The sequence below is a fragment of the Pempheris klunzingeri genome, chromosome 3, assembly GCF_042242105.1.
Source record: "Pempheris klunzingeri isolate RE-2024b chromosome 3, fPemKlu1.hap1, whole genome shotgun sequence".
In the NCBI taxonomy this organism is placed as follows: Eukaryota; Metazoa; Chordata; class Actinopteri; order Acropomatiformes; family Pempheridae; genus Pempheris; species Pempheris klunzingeri.
Window position 1 is genome coordinate 26420971 of NC_092014.1, and position 21880 is coordinate 26442850.

A 21880-nucleotide genomic window follows, 5' to 3' on the forward strand; every position below is an offset into this window, starting at 1 on the left:
GAGTGGTAGCAGGCATGGGCCGCTTCCTGAACCAGAGCCTCTGTTTGAAGGGATTGTTAACATTTCTTGTTGGGAAGACAATCAAACGAAACGACCACAGAGACTCGCGATCATCAAATAGAGATGTGAAACGACCACACAGAGACTCAAACGGACCAAAAAGACACACAAACAAAAAATGTTTGTTTGGCTCTTGCTCTTACGTAGGAAAGATGGAGGACCTTTCACATGTCTGCGCCCATGAGGGTAACCTTCCTCGCTTAATCTAGACAAAAACCAGAAGTGTAAAAATGACACATCGTGGGGATTATGTGCTGAGCTATCTCTTGGCTTGCTGCAGTGGCATCCCACCATCATTGTTTTTACATTTTTTTGTATGGATTAAACAAACAAGACGTAACGTGTTGATCTGTAGAAAGACTTTGCTGATTTTGGACAGGCTAGGTGTTTCTGCTCTTCGAATGAAAGTGGTGTCAATCCTCTCATGTAACTCTTAGCAGAAAAGAAAACGTGGTGAGCTCTTTCTCTTAACAAATGAGCGTAAAAGTTCCTCTTTATCTCAGAAACAGAAAGAACTTGCACGTCCACTTGCTGGCTGTTTCCACCACATGTCATAGGATTTTATATTATTATAATTTTATATTATTATTATATAATTTATAGTTAGTAAATTATTTTTTCTGATGGGTCACGCTTTTCACCAGTCTGGTCCTCTAATGCTGTGTCTCCATATTACACACACACACACACACACACACACACTGGCCTTATTAAACATTCAGGCTGGCTGGAAGTTAGTCTGAGCGGTTAGGGAGCCAGGCACATATGCTAGACTAGAGATAATAAAACATGATTTATCTGGTTCCCAGGTTAGCTTACAGCAAGAGAAACACACACAAAAGTATATGGTGGAGCAACAGCTCAAGTGGAATGCAAAACCCCAGAGGAAAGTAAGAAATGAATCCTTGGCAAAACTTTGTACTGGTATTTGTTAAGTTTTCAAAAAATTGGCAGCATGTTTCAAAACTGCAGTTTGACTTGTGTAAGCACACGCCGTGTGTAATTTCCTCTCAGTATAAAACCGTATAGAGCATGCACAGAGCTTTTCTATTCTGAGTGCCAAAACAGTGCACTGATCACCTGAGCACATTTGGAGCGTTTTCTGTGAGAAGTAACCTGTGTAGACGGACGGGTTAGCTCTGACGAGAGCAGCAGTGTTTACAGCTGAAGGTCAAAGGTGCTGCTGTCCTATTAATAGATGTTACTTCACAGGAATTTCTCTGGATCGATGACAAGAGTAAATGTCACTACTTCAGGAAACACAGTGTTTAAAGAACCACAGACATTTAATAATAATACAGTATTTTCATGTACACACGGCATAAATTCTTATACAGAAAGATATGTACGCAGTAACAGACATAAAAACTGTCAAACAAGCTATCTAAACACAGTTAAATCATTAGGAGAATTTGTAAGCCCCTACTTGAAATTGCACTGTAATTAAATGTCATTAAGCAGTCTCTCTCTGATTGTGCTGCATTGTATTCATGAGGAAATATGCTTGACTATTTTAAGACGTCGGTAAACAACATTTAGACGAGGTGTGTGGTCTGATCTCCTTTATATGTACAAGCATATTATACTGACAGACATGAGATACTGAGACATTATACTAATTAAGATTTGATTAAGTTTGACATGCGTCTGAAACTAATTTTGTTCAAATCACGTTTTAATGTGTGGAAGTCCGTGCAGTTATTCTAGAATGTGCTGAAATCTAAGCAGAAGTCTGGCACCGTCGCTGGTCAGTAATGAGCTCGTGGAAAATGAATTTTCTGATTCGCCCATTCACTCTGTATGACTTTAAGGTGTGTGTAAAACTATCAAAATCAAGACTTTGTCAATAGGTCATCACCCAGTGGTCCCATTAGATCACCGCCTGTCATATGATCAGTTCAAACTCAGCATTTGTAAAGTGCTGCTTCGGAGAAAGAGGAGCTGAGGGGGAAGGAAGTCACTTCCCGCCGGCCTGTCTGTGGTCTGTGTTTGTCAGTTGATTTGAAGCTGCTCCACTAACATGCTGTGACAGGAAAGGAATTAACTCAGCCAGGAGACAAAATAAAAGAAAAAGGCCTCAAAGGAAGATGATGTTAAAAACTATTAAATGTGTGACGCACATTCAAAGCCACTGCAGTCCATTACACCCTGTCATATTACAAGCTGGGAGAAACTCGACCTAAGCCTTTTGTAGGAGTTTAGTCGTCGTATTAAACTCAGTTCATACTAATATGGTGTACCGTTTCTCTGAACGTTAAAGACAGATCCAGAACTGGTGTCTGTTTGTGTGCCTGTGTTGTAGCCTGGGCCAAACCACATCTCAGGAGTGTCCACAATCAAAGGATTTCCAGGTCTAAACTGTCTGATTCACAGGCTGCGCTCACTGCACCAACGCTGTGCAGTGTGTGGAAGCTGATCTTGACTGGTGCGTTGCCATAACTCTGGCATATGACACAAGCTCTTAAGTTTGTCTTGTATTCATTAAATAGTATTTCATTTATTTTAATAGTGTTGCATTAAATAGTGTGTCTCTTAGAAATAGCAGAAATTAAGTAAAATGGTTATGAGAGAATTATCCATTTCATAGATCAAATATCTCATCTCGACTAGGAATAAGAAAAAACTGTTATGATTTAATAAATAAAGATAAAAGGTAAGGTAATTTAACAGGAAAATGTTAAACTTAACCACATTGCTATTTCAAAGGTATATAACTTTGATGCAAAAAAAGTTACAATAGCTTTTTTTTTACTTGCTAACTCTGAGTTATTTATCTCGATATACATCCTGCTGAAATAACAGACTGCCCCGATACTTCAGCTCTTCAGTATTAAAGGTGTTGTTCTTTGAATCTTTTTGTTGTCCCATTGCTGACAGTAGCACAAGAAGAATTCTTCTGCTGTAAAAGTACGATATGTTTAGAAAACAAATGTACTTGAAGTATCAAAAGTAAAAGTATTATTATAAAGGCATTAACGTTTAGATGAATGCTATTGATGGTTAATGTTTGTCAGAGTGGAACTTCTTTTTACTGCTTCATATACTTTATATGATTAGTTTAATCTAGTATTATTAAGCTTAATACTTTATCTGAAAAGTAACGAGTGATCAAGTGAAGTAAAAAGTACATTACTCCAAATATTACTGGACATGCTATACTAGTAATATTATATTATATAAGTATTTAAGTACCTGCAGATCTCAGACAGAAAGGCTGAACCATGTAGAATTCAAATAGTTTGAATGGGAATTTTTTTAGTACTCATGATAGTCCTGGCAGAGCTTTGTTTAATAAAGACTACATACGTTATAAAATAATAAGAGCAATAAGACACAGCAAGATATAAGCAATAGGTGGGACTTAGGAATGCATTTGTTACTTTTACTTGATTGAATCCATGTTGCCCTCCAAACGCTGCAGGTTTCCAGAGCCAGAAGAAGCAAAGCAGCCTCAGAACATCACTGAGCCACCGTCATGCTTCACTGGAGGCAGGCTGTTGTGTTCAGTGTCTGCCTCAGTCTTCCTCCTCCAGACATACCGCTGATCCAGAGACCTGAAAGGTTCTAGTGTTGTTTCATCGCTCCACAGAGCAGAACCCCAAAACTTCTGCGGCTTATCTACATGGTTTCATACATATTGTCTTGTTATTTTGGGTCAGTATTGGTGCACATCCTGGAGGACTGCAGCGTTTACTATACACCTTACTGTAGAAAGTGAGACCTCAGTGCCTGCTGCCACCAAGTCTTGCTGCACTTGCTTGCCAGAGTTCCTTTAGCTCTGAACTTTTGAAGTATGCTTCCAACAGCATCTCTAGGAACATTCAGCGCCTTTGGTATCTGTCTCTATCCTTTCCCTTGTTGGTGCAAGGCAACGATCTCCTCTCTTAACAATTCTCTTGACTTACCCATAACATGAAACCGGTCGTCACTGTGCACAAACCCCTGGCCAGTCCTGGCCAACACCTGATTTTGTGTTCTTATTAGATATTCTGTTCAGGGGGTTGAATCATTTTGAGACAGCAGCAGTCAGTAAAAGTGGCATAATGTGTTGAATTCGGAGCAGCCAATGTAATATTAGTTGTGTTGAGCTATTTCTATTGTTCTTGTTTGAGTTGTTCAAACAGAAGACAGACAGATGAAAGTTTTCTACACATAATTTGCAATACATGGGATGGGAGACATGTGGACATGTGGCAGCGCTGACACACCGTCCCGCTGCCCCCCGTGCTGTCTCCTGAGCTCCAGCCGAGGAGGGCGCATCTTCAGAGGGGGAGACAGCAGCGCCTGGTGGGGGTGGTGGGGGGGGGCGGAGCCTGCAGGGACTCAAGACGCGCAGCCTATCACAAAGTTTGTCACTCCTCAGAGTGCTGCTTACCTGTGCGCCAAAACACCGATGTTGTCTCACCTTGGCCGTCTGCGACTGAGAAAAGCAGATGAGATATGATGAGGATATTATTTTTCTGTGCGCGTTTTTCGACGAAAGGAAGAAGCATCAGAGCTGAGCCGGGGCAAGGTTCCTCCAACCAAGGTGCATTTATTCCAAAAAGAAAATAAGAACAGCGGCAGCTCCAAGGGCAAACAGGTAACTCAGGAATTCACATCTGCTATCACTGCGACCTACTGTACGCCTTACCGTGTCTGTGTACGTGACCCGGGCTGGAGATGAGCTGATCTCCCGTGATCACCACACTACTGACTGTATGAGTCAGTCCTTCAGGCTGCAGCTCAGCCACAGGGAGCTGTAAGCACATACATGAGAAAATACACGAGTGATTTCCTTTTGAGAGCAAAAACAGTCTCAATAAACTGAACATTTAGAACAAAACTCCTGTGAGACCACAGAAGAGATATCTAGCTTTATGAGTTTTAATCCTTGTTCTGCATTTTGGAGAATAAAATAAACTTGTAGTTAAGACAGTTCAGTAGGAGCCTGTAGGTGTGGAGGGTCCGTGTGTCATTTACTCAGATAAAAACAGCTGTGCACATTTTCTGTATCAAGCAGTGACCACATTCTGCACCACAGCTGTATAGCTCTTATGAAAAAGGAATCAATACTTGATCAGTATTGGAATCTGTACTTTAATGCTGTTTTTATTGCTCCTCTTTTCTCTTGTTAAAAAATTATTTCCTTTTCCTTGTTACCTGTGGGAATAATCCCCAATAAAATTCACATACAAAGAGGAAGAAGATTTTAAATGATCCACAGATTAATTATTTAGAGCAAACAGTTATTAAAAAAGTGCCCATGGGATTTGGATTGAATGACACAGTTAATGTGTTTGCACACCAGTCTGGGCTGTCTGATTGGAGCTTTTAATCATTATGCTTGCTAAGGAAGGTTGTTTTTTTTTTCATGATTGTAGTGATTGCTGAGTATTTCAAAAGTCTTGATAAGGTGTACGTATATACAGTCGGCAGCGGTGGAAGATTTCACTCAAAAAATATACTTCAGTTTAAAGTAGCAAACTGTTCTGTTGGATCACAGAAGTATTAGCAACAGGTTGGTCTTTAAGTATCAAAAATAAAACAGCTTCTGTCAGTGCGTTGTATTATCATATTACTGGATCATTATTGCTGATGTTTTAATATGTGAATATGTAATATGCATCCTTTTTTATAAACTGATCATATGTTTTGTATGTACATTTTTTTATCTGAAAACTATAATTTACTAAATGTAATACATTACATATATCATATAAAGTAGAATTGAAATACTCAAGTAAAGTTCAAATACCTCAAAATGTAAGCCCTGTACTTATGTAAAGATTCTCTGTAACGTTCCACCACTGTATGCACATATCTTGACAAATTTGATAGAGAACTAAATTTTAATTTCTATTTAATCCGGGGGAGCAGACGTCACATTTTACACATCTCGTGTTTAATAAACCCTGTCTGTGTGGTTGATATTAAATCTTGGGGGCCATTATAACATACATTTTGACACAACATCATTTTTTATTAAGAATATGTGTTAAACATGTAAAAAAAAAAAAAAAACTCTCAGTAAAAAAAAAAAAGTTTTTTGGCTGCACAGAACAGATGGATCTGTCATCAGGAGAGCTGCTGTAGATACTGACGTACAGTATGAAGCGGAGAATGTCATTTCCACCATTGTGTGTGAATCAGCGTCACACAGACTCCTAAATCACTGAGAATGTAAAGCTGTCACCCATCTGTGCACTTAATCATACAGTTAGTGCAGAGATTGGCCTTCCAGCTCGAGCTCAGGGTGTCACTAACTTAAACCTTCGCTCACATGTGCAAACAGCATTTTACTTTAAAATCAAGTTCTAACTATTAAGTCTCATTAAGATTTTTGCAGTCAGACTTTGATCATGACACCTCGACTTTGTGTTTGTTTCAACGTGTTTTAAAGTTTTGTGGTGATGTCAAGCATTTCCCCTCACATGGCTAACACACTAAACGCGGAAAGTTTGGATTTTGACACAAAAAGTGCTTGCAGCTCATCGCGGTACGCTCCTCTGACCCCTGCTGAACTGATGTGTTCCACTCCACCCATCTTGTCTTCCAAGGAAGTTAAAAAAAGAACTTGTGAATGCCATTTGACCCAAACGGGCTTGTTTGTGTTACTCTATGTTTGGAGAGAGATAGGATGGGAGATAAAATGAGGATTAAACTTTGACTGTAAATTATTCTGCAAAACTGACTTCAAAATGTAGTCTTGGAACAGTGCAAACCAGCGGCCTGCAAAAGGGAAGCTTCAGTTGGGAAATCATTAGGTTCTCGAATCAGAAACACGGGGTGACAAATACAATCAGGTGTGTGAGAAGAAAAACAGTGCACTAGTACTGTGGCGTTTTCATTTTATAATATACCACGAAGAGAAAAGCTCCCTCTCTGGGCCTCTTCCCGCTGGCAGACTTGTAAACGTGGGGCTGTGCTGGGTCTTGGTCGGGCAGGTTTTATGACCAGAGCTCTGTCATTGCTCTGCAGCATCCTCCTCCTCCCAGGCTGCCGTCCCCCCGGGGGCCCCCCTCTTCCAGCTGTTTCCCTTAGGAGCTCGTAGCGCTCCCAGCACTTTGGCAAACGGAGGAGGATGCTGCTGGTAGTTTATAGCCATCTCAGTAAGAGTGGAGCTGGGGAGACCGCTCCACTGTGCGTCTGAGTCGCATTCCCAAAAAATTACAGAGCAGCTCTGGCTCCAGGCCGACATGAAATAAATCAGCTTGACCTTTAACACCAGACCTTTCATTAAGGAATTCCAAACTAATTGCTTTACGATTTCATTGCAACTAGAAAGCATCTCTGAGTGGGTTTGACTGAACAGAGGGAAGTTTAAGGCTCTTAGTTTTGCCATATTGACTCAACAGATTGAGATCTGCTCCTCCACTGTCAGTCACAGTGACACCACCTGTGTGCTCCCACTGAACCTAATGGATCTACACATCAGGCCTGTACGTCTTCCACTGGAGCTTGACTTCTTGTTTCTGGGTGACCTTGTTTTATCACTAAAATCTCACATCACAATATAGGTCACTTCATATCCAGATAACAATACACATCATGACATATCATGTTTTCTGTGTATTCCATGGCCCAGTCGGCTCTTGGGGATCGATGCCGTGGGAGCTACTGTGATTTGCAACGTGACAAAATTAACGATAGAGCATAATTTGAAACAGTAGACATTTTTCTGTCATCACACAATACGTATCGTCGTATCACACAGCCCACGTAGCATAACAAGTGATCTCGAGACTAAAGATTCAGACGACTTTACTGTTTCCTGCTGTAAAGATAATTGTAGATGTTCCAGGATGGGGGTGTGGTGGAAGTCAACAGGATTGTTTGGGGCTTGGACATGTTTGGAGCCAAGCACAAGTCATGCAGACTGGCAGACTTGTACAACTTTAACAGGCTTTGTGTCACCTTTGGAAACAAGAGCCCCTCCCCCTGCTGACTGACACTGTTGAGGTATGTACAAGTGTACATACCTGAAATGTGTTGAGGACAGGATGCTGTTTCAGAACGTGTGCACATAATTATATAGATAAAGTAATTGTTCTCATGTTATTGTTGGACTCCCATTCTCAGGCTTCTGAATTCCGTCAGTCTGCAACTGCTGATGCTTTCTGCCGCCAGTGTGTAAGAGGCGGGGTGTTTTACGGGGCTCCTTTTGTAACTTGCCTGGAGGGCTGTTGTTGTAAATCATGTGTGATTTATAAAAAACTGGTTCTCCTGTCTGCCAGGTTTCATCTCCACAAACCTCAGAGACATACAAATAGACTTTGGCCTGCAGCCATACCTCCCTGGAACTTCTTCCTTTACCAAACTGCTCTCCTGTCAACACTCCCCTTCACTCTCGTCCCTCCCCCCGGCGCTGCCTCTGCCTCTGCCTCTGCACAGGGCCGATGATGTTGTTTTCTTTGCGCTTGTCTTTGACTGTCCTCCATGGGAAGTACCTGGCAGCGGATGCATGTGGCAGGCTTCTGCCTGGACACGTCTGTCTCCCCCTCTCTTCTGTCTCCACGGCCACGCAGCGTGAGAACTGCAGTATCCATGGCAATGAAGGAGGTGCGCTGGCTTGGTTATTTAAATGTTGTAGACAGGAGGATTTAGGCCTGAGTGTCTGCACCTCTGAAGTTCTGAAATGTTAGATCAGCAGAAGCTGAGTCATTTCAAAGCCTAGAAAAAATGACCTCAACACTTCAGTGTCACTGCATGTGGTTCGGTGAAGTCACAGAGAAAATGCTACTGAGGGAGAAAAGCTGAGATAACAGTTTGTCTGTTCTTTCTTTCTGCAGGTTTTTTTGCATCTCTCTACTAATATGTGGTAATCCTCTCAGCGGTACCCTAAAGATAGTGAACAACTCATCAACCGCTTTGCACCTGCACCAGCTGCTCACATGGCCCACCCCTACGAGCCGTGGTTACGGACAGCACCACCTAGTGGCAGCTCAGAAGACATGAACATCCCATCCTGGTGGGACCTCCACAGGGACGTCCAACCAGGGAGCTGGATAGACCTGCAGACGGGGCAGAGTGTCGGCCTGAGTCCAGGGGGCTCCATGGGGTTGCAGCCCTCTTTAGGGCCCTACGGCTCTGATCCGCAGCTGTGCACCCTTCCTGCAGCTCAACACGCCCCAGCCTCACATGCATCCCACCTCTTCCCCCAGGATGGCTTCAAGATGGAGCCACTGGCCCCTGAAATGCTGCAGCAAGAACCATTCTCCCTGGAGGAACCACAGGAGAATGTTGTCTCAGCCCGCCCCAAGCCCCAGCGTCGCTCCTCGTCCAGAGGCGCCGGCCAGGCTGCGTGTCGTTGCCCCAACTGTGTCCATGCTGAACAGCTGGGCCAGAGCACTGACGACAGCCGGAGGAAGCACATGCACAACTGTCACATCCCTGGCTGTGGCAAAGCCTACGCCAAGACCTCCCACCTGAAGGCTCACCTACGGTGGCACAGCGGGGACCGGCCGTTTGTCTGCAACTGGCTCTTCTGCGGCAAGAGATTCACACGCTCTGACGAACTGCAGCGGCACCTGCAGACACACACTGGTGCTAAGAAGTTCAGCTGTGCATTATGTCCTAGAGTGTTCATGCGCAATGACCACCTGGCCAAGCACATGCGCACACACGAGTCCCCGCCAGGACATGGGGAGGAGAGGGTAAATGGAGACGGGAGGATGGATAAGGGCTTTGATGCACCTACACCTCCTCAGCCGTCCTCAAATGTATCTGCATCTGACACCACAGAGCCTCCTCTGAAGCTGAAATGTGAGACAGACCCCTCGGTCTCCAGTGTGACAGAGCAGTCTGGCTAAAGTCATCACTTTCAGAAGAATTTTTTGCAGTTAAAGGTTTACCATTTGTTCCCCCCTCTGGCAGAGAGGTGCCATAGTTTTAGAATAGAATAGAGAATTTAAAAAAAAAAAGGTTCGGACAGACTTTTATCAATGAAAGTTGGGTGGACCAGAAAGTATCCATCTCTGGTTCTGTGAATTTATAAACTGGGCTAACTCAGTTATGACAGAAAAAAAACAGGAATTTTACTGACTGTAGATAAAACGGATCTGTGTACTTAAGTGAAAGGTGGCTAAGGAGGCAACCAAGCTGAAGCCGCAGCCCGTTGCTGGACTTCCATTGCTGCTAGAGCTACTACCACCACCAGATCAAGAGACTGCGATGAGATCAACTGAAGGCGGCTTGTTAACTTGTTTACAGTAAAATGCATCAAATGTGTTACTGGAGGAGTTCAAGAAAGGTTTGCCTCCAACACAGTTTCATTTCCAATTTCAAAGGCAGCATGTTTTTGAATAGAGAAAGGAGACAGTGATGTTTTGTTTTTGTTTCACACTGTTGCCTTATGTGTGTGACCTGCTGATAAGACACTGGAGTATAAAAGAGCATTCTGAAAAGGTCAGTGGCCATTTGGATGGTTGTCAATGGGACAGTTCATGTCACAAAACTGTGTGTATGTTGGTATGTAAGTAATGAAACAAACATTAACACAAAAAAGTAACAGGCAATAATACTATGCTTTGGCAGCATGCTGTCATGTTGATGTACTGCTGACACAGTAATATAATATAATATAATACAATATAATATAATATAGTATAATATAATATAATATAATATAAATATTGGCATTCTGTGCACTACAAAGGCTAGTATTTACCTAAAATTATGGTTTCTGTCACCACCTTAGTGATCATGTAGTAGAGAATGTGAACACTGGTTCAGGTTACCAGGTAAAACACGACAGTTCAAAGAACCATTGAGTGCGACAATGATGTGAAACAATCACAACTAACTGAACCTGAAAAATGAAATGTGGTAAGTGACACCCTCCACTGAGCATCATGATCACCAAACCTGGACGTGGAGAGATTGCTGCCTGGTCAAATGAATCCTGGTGTCTGCTTCTACATGCTGGTGACTATGATTGTATTTGCCCACCCTGCTAACATTACACACTGCTGCTGCTGCTCAGTGAACCTTCTGGACAGATTCAAAGCTGCACTAATACAGTTTTTACATCACCAGGGGATCAAACTACTCCCTCGTGGTGATGAACTCACAGAGAATTATCACTCATCTCTGCAGCTCCCCTCAGCTCTACTGACGATGCTATGTTTTAGCCTCTTTGAGCTCATTATTTTGGTTATCTGGCTTCGCAACCCAAAAGAAACACAACTCCTAATGGATGCAAACATTGCTCTGGTTCTGCATATATATACATATACATATTCGCCATAGCTTCCTTTTATGATGGCAATATGTCAGTCGTATTTACAGCTTGTTCTGCTGGCCCTAAGTTCAGATCAAAAATGTGACACAGAAAATTTGGAAAGAGCGTACCTTAAATTTGTGCCTCAGAAGGATCAGGTGGTGGAAGCAGAAGGTTGTTCCACCACTACTATCCAGGTGTACCTCATCATGTCTACATCCTCAGCTCGATAATCATTTGCGTGTCGGATCAAGCTGTAGCCCACAAAGAATGCGTGAAGTGTCGCCTCTCAACACATTTTATTAAAAAGCTGTTGGTGTGTCTGCAGTTTTCACTGAAACCGACAAATCATTCAACATTTGAAACATGACAACTATGCTGAGAAAGACTGTCCAGTAAATGAAATAAAATATAGTTGAACAACATGAGCATCAGATATTGTTTAGGTCATTTGTTTTGAATAGTTTACTTTCATAATCAATATTATGTGAACAATAGTTCTGTAGTAAGCAGTGTGAAGAGCTTTACAGTTTAAAACACTCTTAGGATGCATGTAAACCATCACAGACAGTAGGCTGAGGTTTCTATATATTAGGGAGCTTGCATTATTGGAGGCTCACGATTGCTGTATTTATGTGTAGAAGATAAGAAACGGAATAAGACAGTGCTTAAACATTAGTCAATTCTTGTGTATTGGCTACTATTATTAATTTTTGTTGATGTTGTTATAGATAGTCGTTTATGTTGGTCAGTAGAACAAGATGGACATCTTTTTTTAATTGGTTGATGTAGTAAATGTTTTAGTTGACTGTAATAAAATAAGTTCTAAAACTTTTAATAAGTTAAATATCATGGTGTAATAACTTGTATTTATCTATTATTGTCCTTCATTAAATAAAAAACTATATTCTGTGTCCATGTTGAATCTTTTATTATTATTATTATTATTATTATTAACATTTCTAGAAGTACAGGTAGCAGAAGAAAAAGTTAGTTGGTGTTTTTAGAAATTGTATATAGTCTACATGATTTCAAGATGTTATATATACACTGTTGCCCATAAAGTTGGAATCAAATGTTTTTTTACCTCTTCTCATGAAATGATTGTGACAGTGTGATTTATCTCAATCAGTGGTTTTATTATTTTCTAAATTTGTATATTGAAGACATCAAAACTATGAAGGGATACATATGGAATTATGTAGTAAACAGTAAAATATTAAACAGACCAGAATATGTTTTATATTTTACATTCTTCACAGTAACCACCTTTTGCTTCAACCGAGTTAATGCCAAGAGTGAGCAAAGCTGTCATCAGCTTCCTGATGTCGTCACCTGGATGTTTTTTTTTAATTGACACACTCATCTTGTCAACTTGTCAAGAGTACATTTGTGGAATTTCTTGCCTTCTTAATGTATTTTAGCCCATCGGCTGTGTTGTGCAGAGGAAGGGCTGGTACACAGTCCTACACAGTGAACAGCCCTATTTACCTCCTGTTCTAGTCCATATCATGGCACCTGGAACCTCTCAACAAAGTAAAGAGAAACAACGTCATTACTTTAACATATGAAGGTCAGTCAGTCTGAACAATTTCAAGAACAAAGACTGTATCCTCAAGTGCAGTCGCAAAAACCATCAAACGCTATAATGAAAGTGGCTCTCATAAGGACCCCCCAGGAAAGGAAGACCAAGAGTTACCTCTGCTGCAGAAGATAAATTAGTTACCAGCCTCAGAAACTGCAAATGAACAGAACCTCAGAGTAGAGCCCACATGAATGCTTCACAGAGTTCAAGTAGCAGACATCTCATCATCAACTGTTCAGAGAAGAAGAAGAAGAAAAAGAAGAAGAAGAGAGCTGCTTTGGCCAAGAAACAAAAAGAACAGACATTATTCCAGTGGAAATCTGTACTTTGGTCTGCTGAGCCAAATTTGGAGATTTTTGGTTCCATCCGCCATGAGGATGGTTTCTACATGTGTGGTTCCCACCTAGAAACATGGAGGAGGAGGTGTGATGGTGTGGCCGTGCTTCAATGGTGTCACTGTTGGTGATTTTTTCGAAACCTTGTATCGTCAGTCTTTATTACGAGTTTACGACGGGTACATGAAGGCACCACGGTCTGGAACCGGAAATTGAAGACTACAAAACAGGAAATACATAAAACACATCGAGCCGCGGAGGTGGCTCCATTTTCTAGTTAGTTGGCGTTGAACTTTTGTTGTTCCACCTTTATAGTTTCAAGGAGATATTTGTCTATTTCTGTTTTTGGTTGGACCAGACGACGAATATTTCAAGATGGGGGGCGGCGATCTGGTAAGTAGGAGCTTCTCCTCTTCAACAGGCGATTTCTGTGGTATCCAGAGACCGATGATACCAGCCTCCATTTACAATATGGATGTTTTAAGATGTTCGTTTGCTTAATTGTGTCTAAACAGCTGTTACAGCACGTCACAGTTCAGTTCAGCGATACTCACTTTAACTCTGGTCGTGTCTCGTTCTTATATTTTATTATCTGTTTCAATAGCTGCCAGCTAGTTTGCGTTAGCTTAACGTTAACGTCAACTAAGTGAGCATTAGATGTGAGTCAACAGTAACCTGTGAGATAACTTCTGATATATTCTGCTTTAGAATAAATCATTTCTGTTCTGAATATACCTGAAGAGCTTATGGATCCCTAGATCAATACTGAGTGTTTATGTGTGTATGTTAGAGTTTTATACTCACTGTCTGTGTTTACGTGGTAACAATGTTAAGATGACGTTAGTCTTCATACATACAGCAACTAAATGTCCTCCAGTGATGAAGAAAGTATTCAAATACTGTACTGTTGTAAAAGTACCAATGCCACACTGTGAATCCTCTCTCACGAGTAAAAGTCCTGCATTAAATATTTTACTGAAGAAAAAAATGATTGTGTGGAAAAGGTCCCCCTGTGACTGCTGTACTGCTCTTATATATCATCAGATTATTATTCATCATGCCTTCATGTAAAAGCAGGATTTCACTGCTGGAGTTGGTTGAGGTAGAGCTAATTTTCAATAATTTAGCATCAAACTGCAGCTAATGATTTTCATTTTGGATTAATCTCCTGATTATTTTCTCCATAAAGTGATTGTCTGGTCTGTAAGATTGTGAAAATACTTGTTTTGTCCAACCAACATTCCAACCAGTCAAACGTTGCTGATAAATTTTCTGTCAATGGTCTAATTATCATTAAAAGTACAGTACTTCCATCCAGGGCGTAGTGGACTAGAAGTAGAAAGTTGAATGAAAAAGATTTAAAATCTGTACTTAAGTACAGGAGATGATTACATGCGCTTAATTTCATTCCACCACTGATGTCTTCAACCTTGTCTTGTGCCAGAACTTGAAAAAGAGCTGGCATCCCCAGACTATGAAGAACATTGAGCGTGTTTGGAAAGCCGAACAGAAACACGAGGCTGAACGCAAGAAGATTGAGGAGCTCCAGAAAGAACTGAAAGATGAACGAGCCCGAGAAGAAATTACAAGATTTGCAGAGGAAACCGGTGCCATCAAGTTAGTTCTCATCATGAAAATTGTTTTGTGGGTTAAGATGGAGAAAAAAAACCCAGAATGCTTAAGTCTCATATCTCATATCTCTATGCTGATGACAGAAAGAGGGATGATCGCCTGGACTGGATGTACCAGGGCCCTGCAGGCCAGGTGTCCAGAGATGAGTATCTGCTGGGACGTCCCATTGACAAGCAAATCACAGATCAATATGAGGAGCCTGAGAGCGGTCCATCAGCTGAGACTGGCCTCCTGCCCGGGTCCATCTTCAACCCCAGCACTCCTGCCTCCAACCTTGATCTGGCTGCCAAGATCAGGGAAGACCCCCTGTTTGAAATCAGGTAAGCACACGCATTAGGTCTTACCATAATTTGTGCTACAAGTTGCAAATCATGTAATTAATGTTTTGTTTGTTTTCTGAAGGAAACGTGAAGAAGAAAAGAAGAGGGAGGTGTTGACTAATCCAGTGAAGATGAAGAAAATTAAAGAAATGGTAAAATTACCAATGTTTTTGTTCCGATTTTGATGATTTAACTGTAAATAACCAACTCTCACATGGCTGACATGTACATGTACTGCTCTTCTTGAATTTGTGAATTTACAGCTGCGCCAGAATCTCGACAAGAAAGACAAGAAAAAGAAGAGGAAGAAGGATAAAAAGGAGAAGAAAGACAAAGAGAGGAGAAAGGAAAAGAAGCACAAGAGAAGGAGTTCAAGTTCAAGCTCCGATGAGGCCGAGAAAAAACACAGGTATACATGGAGATTATTTATGATATTGTTGGAACATACTGCATACAAATGATGTCTGGTCCAAAGATACCAGGTTTGTATAATAGAATTCACTCTGTTACTAAATACTATCAATTCAATCAAGGAAATAGATTTAAATATCTCATTTCATCTATTTTTAGGTCACATTCACAAGACGGATCCTCAGCAGACACCAAGTCTCGCTCCCACCATGTTCCAGGCTATGGCCTGCAGGTCAGTGAGCAGCACTATATATGATGCATTCTGGAGTTTCTGTCTCTGCACCAGAACCCTGATAAGTCCTCTAACGGTTGAGCTTCTCCTCTCAGCTCCCCGCTGGCAGACATCACCAGTCCTCGGCTCCCTCCAACCACTCAGGGCGCCACGAGAGGAGCCGTTCCCGATCGCCTCACAGGAACAACCGGGAGAATCACTCCAGCTCCTCCTCCTCACAGAGAGGCGACAGGAAGGTCCAGCCCAGAGCCTCCAGCCCACAGAGAGAGCGCTACCACAGGCAGAGGCACGCCGTGTCTAAGTAAGACTTCACGGGGCTCCAGGAAGGCCATTATTCTAATTTAATTCATATTGATTATAGTCATACATCCTTCATCCTGACCTGACCTGACCTGTTCCCCATCAGATTACAATGTTGAAGTTTTCCACCAGTATTCAGTCTCAAAGGGATAGTTCAGACTGTATGAATTGGGGTTGGATGGGGTACTTATCCATAGTCACTGGAGCACCTACAGTCGGTTGTGTTCAGTTTGGAGAAGCAGGTTGGAGTAAATGGTCTGTATTCGTCTAGTCATTTCGACCACTCAAAGCACTTTTAGATCACATCCTCATTCACCCGTTCACACATCATTCATTCAGGAGGAGTCCATTCTTTCACACACATTCACACACTGAAGCTGAGACTGACTCATAGGAGCCGGGGATCGAATCGACGACCCACTCATCCTTTGAGCCACAGCCCTGGCATGGAAGCCAAGCAGTGTAATGCTGTAGCCGGGGGCAACAGAAAAACACATTTTAGCCACCTAACGAAGGCCCAGCTAAAATATCAATATTGTTATATTTAGAATAAGCCTTTTCTGACAAAGAACTGAAGCTGTTATATTGCTCCCTTCAAAGCCGCCAAACTTCATTGACAAAAATTCATTCAGTCATTTTACCTCACAGAACATGGGAGTTGCCAGTGTAGCTGCTGTGACTTGTGTTTTAACATGTTAATTCAGATCCAAACTAATCATTTAAAAAAACAAAGTCACACAATAACACAGATTGAGGCTGTGTTAGACTAGCAACTCCCAGGTGGCTTTGAAGAGACCATAGATGGATATAATGGATTCAGTTACCCATCAGAAAGGATGATGTTGTCAGGGATATCAGTGCTCTGTCTTTTAGCATTTTGAGTCATTGTTTTCACAGCAGATTGTGGAAGTAGATTCAAAATATGAGACTATTTGCCATCAAACAGATGGGTCACTGCAGCATTTGTCTCAAAATGCTGGTACAGATGCTTGGTTTGATAAACACATATACGCAATAATAAGAAATAACTCCTGAGGGTGCAGCAAAACTTGAACCAGTTCACTTATCATATTTTTGCATACTCTGACATTTGAGTTGATGTAATCCGAAAATGTTAATAATAATCAGGTATTTAGAGAATTATTGTAATCACTTCCCACACTGAATGGATTCCAGTAATCTTTTTTTCTTCTGTCTAATGTAGAAAGCTCTCTGCAGAAGAGCTGGAGCGCAAAAGGCGGGAGATGATGGAGCAGGCCAAGCAGAGGGAGGAGGACAGGGAGAACAATGTGAAGAGATACAAGAGGCAAGACGAGCAAGAAAAGCAACGGGAACAAAATGCCAAGCATGACCGCCATGCTGGCTTCATCCAGTAAGTTCCAGAGCCATATGGACACAGAATATCAGGGGATGTGACGTTTTTGGACACGTGTCTCCTGTTCTGTTTTAAACGTCCTGATCTTTCTCCTATTTCTAACCTCTTACCAATCACTGTTCCCTCTTGCAGTGACATGAAGCTAGCGAGTGCTGCCAGCTCCTCCCTAGAAGACCGGGTGAAGAGGAACATCCACTCCATTCAGAGGACGGCAGCCTCCCTGGACAACTTCATGAAGAGATGAAGACACAACATTTCTCATACAGATAAACTGAACTGATGGAACAGACCGTGTATTCATGCGTTGAATACAATCTGTCTTGAGTTCGACCTGGGAACAACACGCCCACTCATGGCTGTTATTTTGAGAAGCAGTTTCCACAATGTGTACATAATGTTAGAAAAGGCCCACCATGGCTGATCTGTTCTCGGTACCACTTTAAGGTTCACGTCATCTGAACTTTGTACAGCATATTGTTTTTGTTTTTACAGTATAGACCTGTTTTTATCCCAGAGTTTTTTGTAATATATCAGTGTTCTCCTGTGGGTAGCAACTGAAATAAAAACATACCTCCAGAGCACCATTATTTGTTTTCTCTGTAGTCAGTGGAGATACTTTGTCATTCAGATACGGCCAGATAAAACACACCTTTGAACATAACCTTGAAATATTCAAATCAAATATTCATCAACACTGGAACAGGTCATGGTCTCTGTTTTATCTTTTGTGTCCAAGCTCAATTTAGTTTGAGTGCAACAGTTATTAGGATGTAAAATGTACAGTTTTAAAAATCCTCACAAGTAGAATATACAATTTTAATAATTCATTGTTTATGTAATTTATGGTGCTAATAGTTGAGCAGACGTGGATAGGTGGTTATCTTGTCTCACGTAGCTATTTGTACTAAATGAATAATTCTTATTCATTATAACACATATAACAGTTGAGATGAACCGATTACATCAGTAAACCTAGACTCTTAGTCCAGTTTTAGAAGCATCCCCCCAAAATCTAACACGGTTTTAATTTCACTTTAATATGCCTCAAACAAACTATGTAAGCACTGCGGGTTACTGCACACGTCCTCCAATGATAGCAGCGCTTTTTGCCGGATGCCGCTCGTCCAGCCAATTAACTTTGCGGAAACAGATGACGTAAGAGAATCGGGTTAGTCTGATCTCTGTGTTTCTAAATCGTGTAGTCACTGTAGGAAACAGACTGACGCTAGCGCTCATTCATAATAGCCAAGAAGAAGTGGAGTTTGTTAGGACAATACAGGAAAACCTTCACGATGGTAAGAACACCAGCCATTAGAACATATAAAAATACTTTGTTGGGTCGTGGTTCAAAATTAGTTAACAAGAGTAAGAATAAACCAGGCTTAGAGTCACAAGAGCTTGGCTAAGCTAATGTTGGTAGCTCATAGTAGGGTGTTTCTAGCATGCACACAAACGTTAATAAGCTAATATTCTCTGTAAACAGATTCAACGCGAGGATCTACAAGTAACCATAATGTCCACAGATAATTTCATATTTAATAGTTATGTATTTTATCTTGCTGTTCAGAATATTAAGTTGCAATAGGTGGCAATAGCCGGAAAGCTAAATTCGCAACAGCTAACTAAGCGTTAGCGGCACGTTAGCTTCACTAACGCAGCAGTTTAAGTTGATATTAGTGTATCAGTAGTCTTCTGAACTCATGTTCATGCCACTTTGCTTTGTATAAGAAAACTGTTGCAGTTCAGTGTCTGTCAACACCAGCTAACGTTTGAAAAACACGCTGTCAGCTTAGTTAGCTTAGTTAGCTAGTTAGCTAAGTTAGCTGAATCCTCAACGTCAAAACCTGACAACTGATTAATGTAACGTAATGTTACGGTCTCCTATAAACTAACAGATTTTAACCAACCACTGACGATGCCTTTCACAGAAATATCATTTCAGCCTTTATCCTGTAGCTACAGGTTTTAATGTGTTGTTCCTTCTTTTGTTAGTTTCAATTTAAGCCATGTTGAGTGAATCCACCGTGTCTATACCAATGAGTTTGAAGTGACCCTGATGGATTAAATGGAGACATGATTTTTTGCTTTTAAATGTAATAAATATCTCAGATAGTATATTTTGAGGTAAAAAAAAAAACATTACTGTATGTTATTGTTCTTTTACACACACTTTCACTGCATTCTTAAATACTTTTAACTTAAATAACTAACTTACTTAAATCTTTTTCAGAGCCGAAATTAACATTTAATTGGCTCACATTGCCTTTTTGCTTAAATAGTCTTACCAGTTAATTGACTGTTGCTGATAAAGATGCTGTCAGCTGACTGATCTGCCTGTTTGTGACTGACCTCTCCCCTCTCCTCCTTCATCCAGTCTATTATGTCATATAACGGAGGGGCCGTCATGGCCATGCGGGGGAAGAACTGTGTGGCCATAGCTGCGGACCGAAGGTTTGGCATTCAGGCTCAGATGGTCACCACAGATTTCCTGAAGATCTTCCCCATGGGCGAGCGGCTGTACATTGGACTGGCTGGGCTGGCCACTGATGTCCAGACAGTGTGAGTGTTTAATCTCCACGTCTCTCTCTCTCTCAAAGTGTTGGAGCAGTTCTTTCACCACCAGGGCAGGATGCCAGCTAGGTTTTCTTTGAAGCTCTACAAACGAACTTGTAGATCCAACAAACTCTTACTTGGTGAAAGCCTGGAGTCTTGCGTTCATTATCAAATTGACGATATTAATCCCTGAGAATCACATGTTTTTTTAGGGGAAACTGGTATATGTGATGCTGTTAATAAGAAAAATAAGTTCGGTTTACTTTCTCTGTGAATTTGTTGCTTTGAAGCGCATCATCAAATGTAAGATGCAAGCGATGATGAAGAACACTGCTAACTGGAGCCGTCTTTGCCTTCTGTGTAGAGCCCAGAGACTCAAATTCAGACTGAACCTGTATGAGCTGAAGGAGGGTCGTCAGATAAAGCCCAAGACCTTCATGAGTATGGTGTCCAACCTGCTGTATGAAAGGAGGTGAGTGCACTGAAAAGCCGCAGGCGTCCTTGTAGGTGTAAATACTCCCATGTGAGGTGAAAGAAGATTTGGTTAATTATGTGATCCGCTCATCAGGTTTGGGCCGTACTACATCGAGCCTGTGATCGCTGGACTAGATCCCAAAACCCTCGAGCCATTCATCTGCTCCTTGGATTTGATTGGCTGCCCCATGGTCACAGAAGACTTTGTTGTGAGCGGCACCTGCTCGGAGCAGATGTACGGCATGTGTGAATCTTTGTGGGAGCCAGACATGGTAGGTAGTGTGAGAAGAGGGAAGTCGCTCTTCTGCCTGTACATTGGTTACTGAATGCTAAACTACAGTTACTACCAGTTAATTTATGTGCAAATCAATATTCCCCTAATATTGCACACGTTATGGTTGCAGGTGCATGTAAATGTAGTTACTACTAACTTCTGTATATTTAAAATTCTGGGCTAGCCGCTTGAGGTGAGAACGGTGTTTTTACACAATAAAGAGCCGCCACTGTTCACTATCTGTTCACCTGTTTATGCTACAGAGGCCAATTGTTAAAGGTCGTGCAGCATATGAGGTCTGCCTTGGTTTCTGTCATTCCACAGAAATTCTTTAGTAAAACTTCTGTTTCTTTGGTAAACGCTCTGTACTTGTGCTTTTACGATACATTCACACATTATTCATACAGCAGGAATTTAAGTTGGAAGAGACGGTGTTTTCACATAGAAAGCTAATTTGAGGAATGCGTTTGAATGTGCAGGAACCAGAGGACCTGTTTGAGACCATCTCCCAGGCGATGCTGAATGCAGTTGATAGAGATGCAGTCTCTGGCATGGGAGTCGTCGTACATGTTATGTAAGTACAACAACAAGAGCAGCATGCACGGGCCAGCAGGGACGTTTAGCACTGACTGACGGCCTTCTCTTTTCTCTTGCAGTGAGAAAGACAAGATCACCACACGAACTCTGAAGGCCAGGATGGACTAGAGCTTCACTTTCTCCCCACACTTCAACAATTACAGATGTTTTGTATAAAAATAATAAAACAATGCTTCTACTGTCTTTTTTCTTATTGATATCGTTCAATAAATGAACACGTTTAAATGAACTCGACTGTTGGGAGTTTTTGCTACATCGTCAGTAATGTTGAATATTAAACCAAATTCACTGGTTCTCCATCAAACCTGCAGGGTGAAATACTTTAACCTACAGTTTCTTTAGATTTTGACAGCCTGGACTGTTTTCTCTCTAAAGGTACAGAGAGCTTTCAGTGTAGAGCTGAGACAGGCAGAGAGGGAGTTGAACCCATCCTAGGGGCCAAAGGGTGGGACAGTTTTTGCCTCTGCTGTTGCTGCTTCATCCTCTTTAGAATCACTTGAGATAAGAGAAGAGAAACATTACAGGTGTGTAA

The 21880-nt window shown here is 41.5% G+C and overlaps 3 protein-coding genes across 3 annotated transcripts; all 3 read left to right on the forward strand.

Annotated features, from left to right (window-relative positions):
- Positions 1–4515: 4515 nt before the first annotated feature.
- Positions 4516–9851, forward strand: LOC139199376 (transcription factor Sp6-like). The gene is made up of 2 exons (XM_070828438.1): positions 4516–4642; positions 8832–9851. Exon 2 carries the CDS (start codon positions 8934–8936, stop codon positions 9849–9851), a length of 918 nt encoding a protein of 305 aa, XP_070684539.1. The 5' UTR covers positions 4516–4642; positions 8832–8933.
- Positions 9852–13427: 3576 nt separating this feature from the next.
- Positions 13428–18023, forward strand: cwc25 (CWC25 spliceosome associated protein homolog). The gene is made up of 9 exons (XM_070827709.1): positions 13428–13573; positions 14625–14797; positions 14896–15132; positions 15215–15284; positions 15396–15541; positions 15703–15775; positions 15871–16076; positions 17280–17447; positions 17583–18023. Exons 1-9 carry the CDS (start codon positions 13556–13558, stop codon positions 17692–17694), a joined length of 1203 nt encoding a protein of 400 aa, XP_070683810.1. The 5' UTR covers positions 13428–13555; the 3' UTR covers positions 17695–18023.
- A 586-nt stretch (positions 18024–18609) lies between these two features.
- On the forward strand, positions 18610–21577 carry psmb3 (proteasome 20S subunit beta 3). Its single transcript, XM_070827646.1, has 6 exons — positions 18610–18745; positions 19825–20009; positions 20368–20475; positions 20572–20749; positions 21231–21325; positions 21408–21577. Exons 1-6 carry the CDS (start codon positions 18743–18745, stop codon positions 21454–21456), a joined length of 618 nt encoding a protein of 205 aa, XP_070683747.1. The 5' UTR covers positions 18610–18742; the 3' UTR covers positions 21457–21577.
- The last annotated feature ends 303 nt before the right edge of the window (positions 21578–21880 follow it).

Coding starts and splice junctions, on each gene's coding strand:
- LOC139199376 (XM_070828438.1), top strand. CDS start 8,934: ATGGCCCACCCCTACGAGCCGTGGTTACGGACAGCACCACCTAGTGGC.
- cwc25 (XM_070827709.1), top strand. Junction 14,798..14,895: donor GAGGAAACCGGTGCCATCAA/GTTAGTTCTCAT, acceptor TGCTGATGACAG/AAAGAGGGATGATCGCCTGG. Junction 15,542..15,702: donor GAGGCCGAGAAAAAACACAG/GTATACATGGAG, acceptor ATCTATTTTTAG/GTCACATTCACAAGACGGAT.
- psmb3 (XM_070827646.1), top strand. Junction 20,010..20,367: donor GCCACTGATGTCCAGACAGT/GTGAGTGTTTAA, acceptor CCTTCTGTGTAG/AGCCCAGAGACTCAAATTCA. Junction 20,476..20,571: donor AACCTGCTGTATGAAAGGAG/GTGAGTGCACTG, acceptor TCCGCTCATCAG/GTTTGGGCCGTACTACATCG.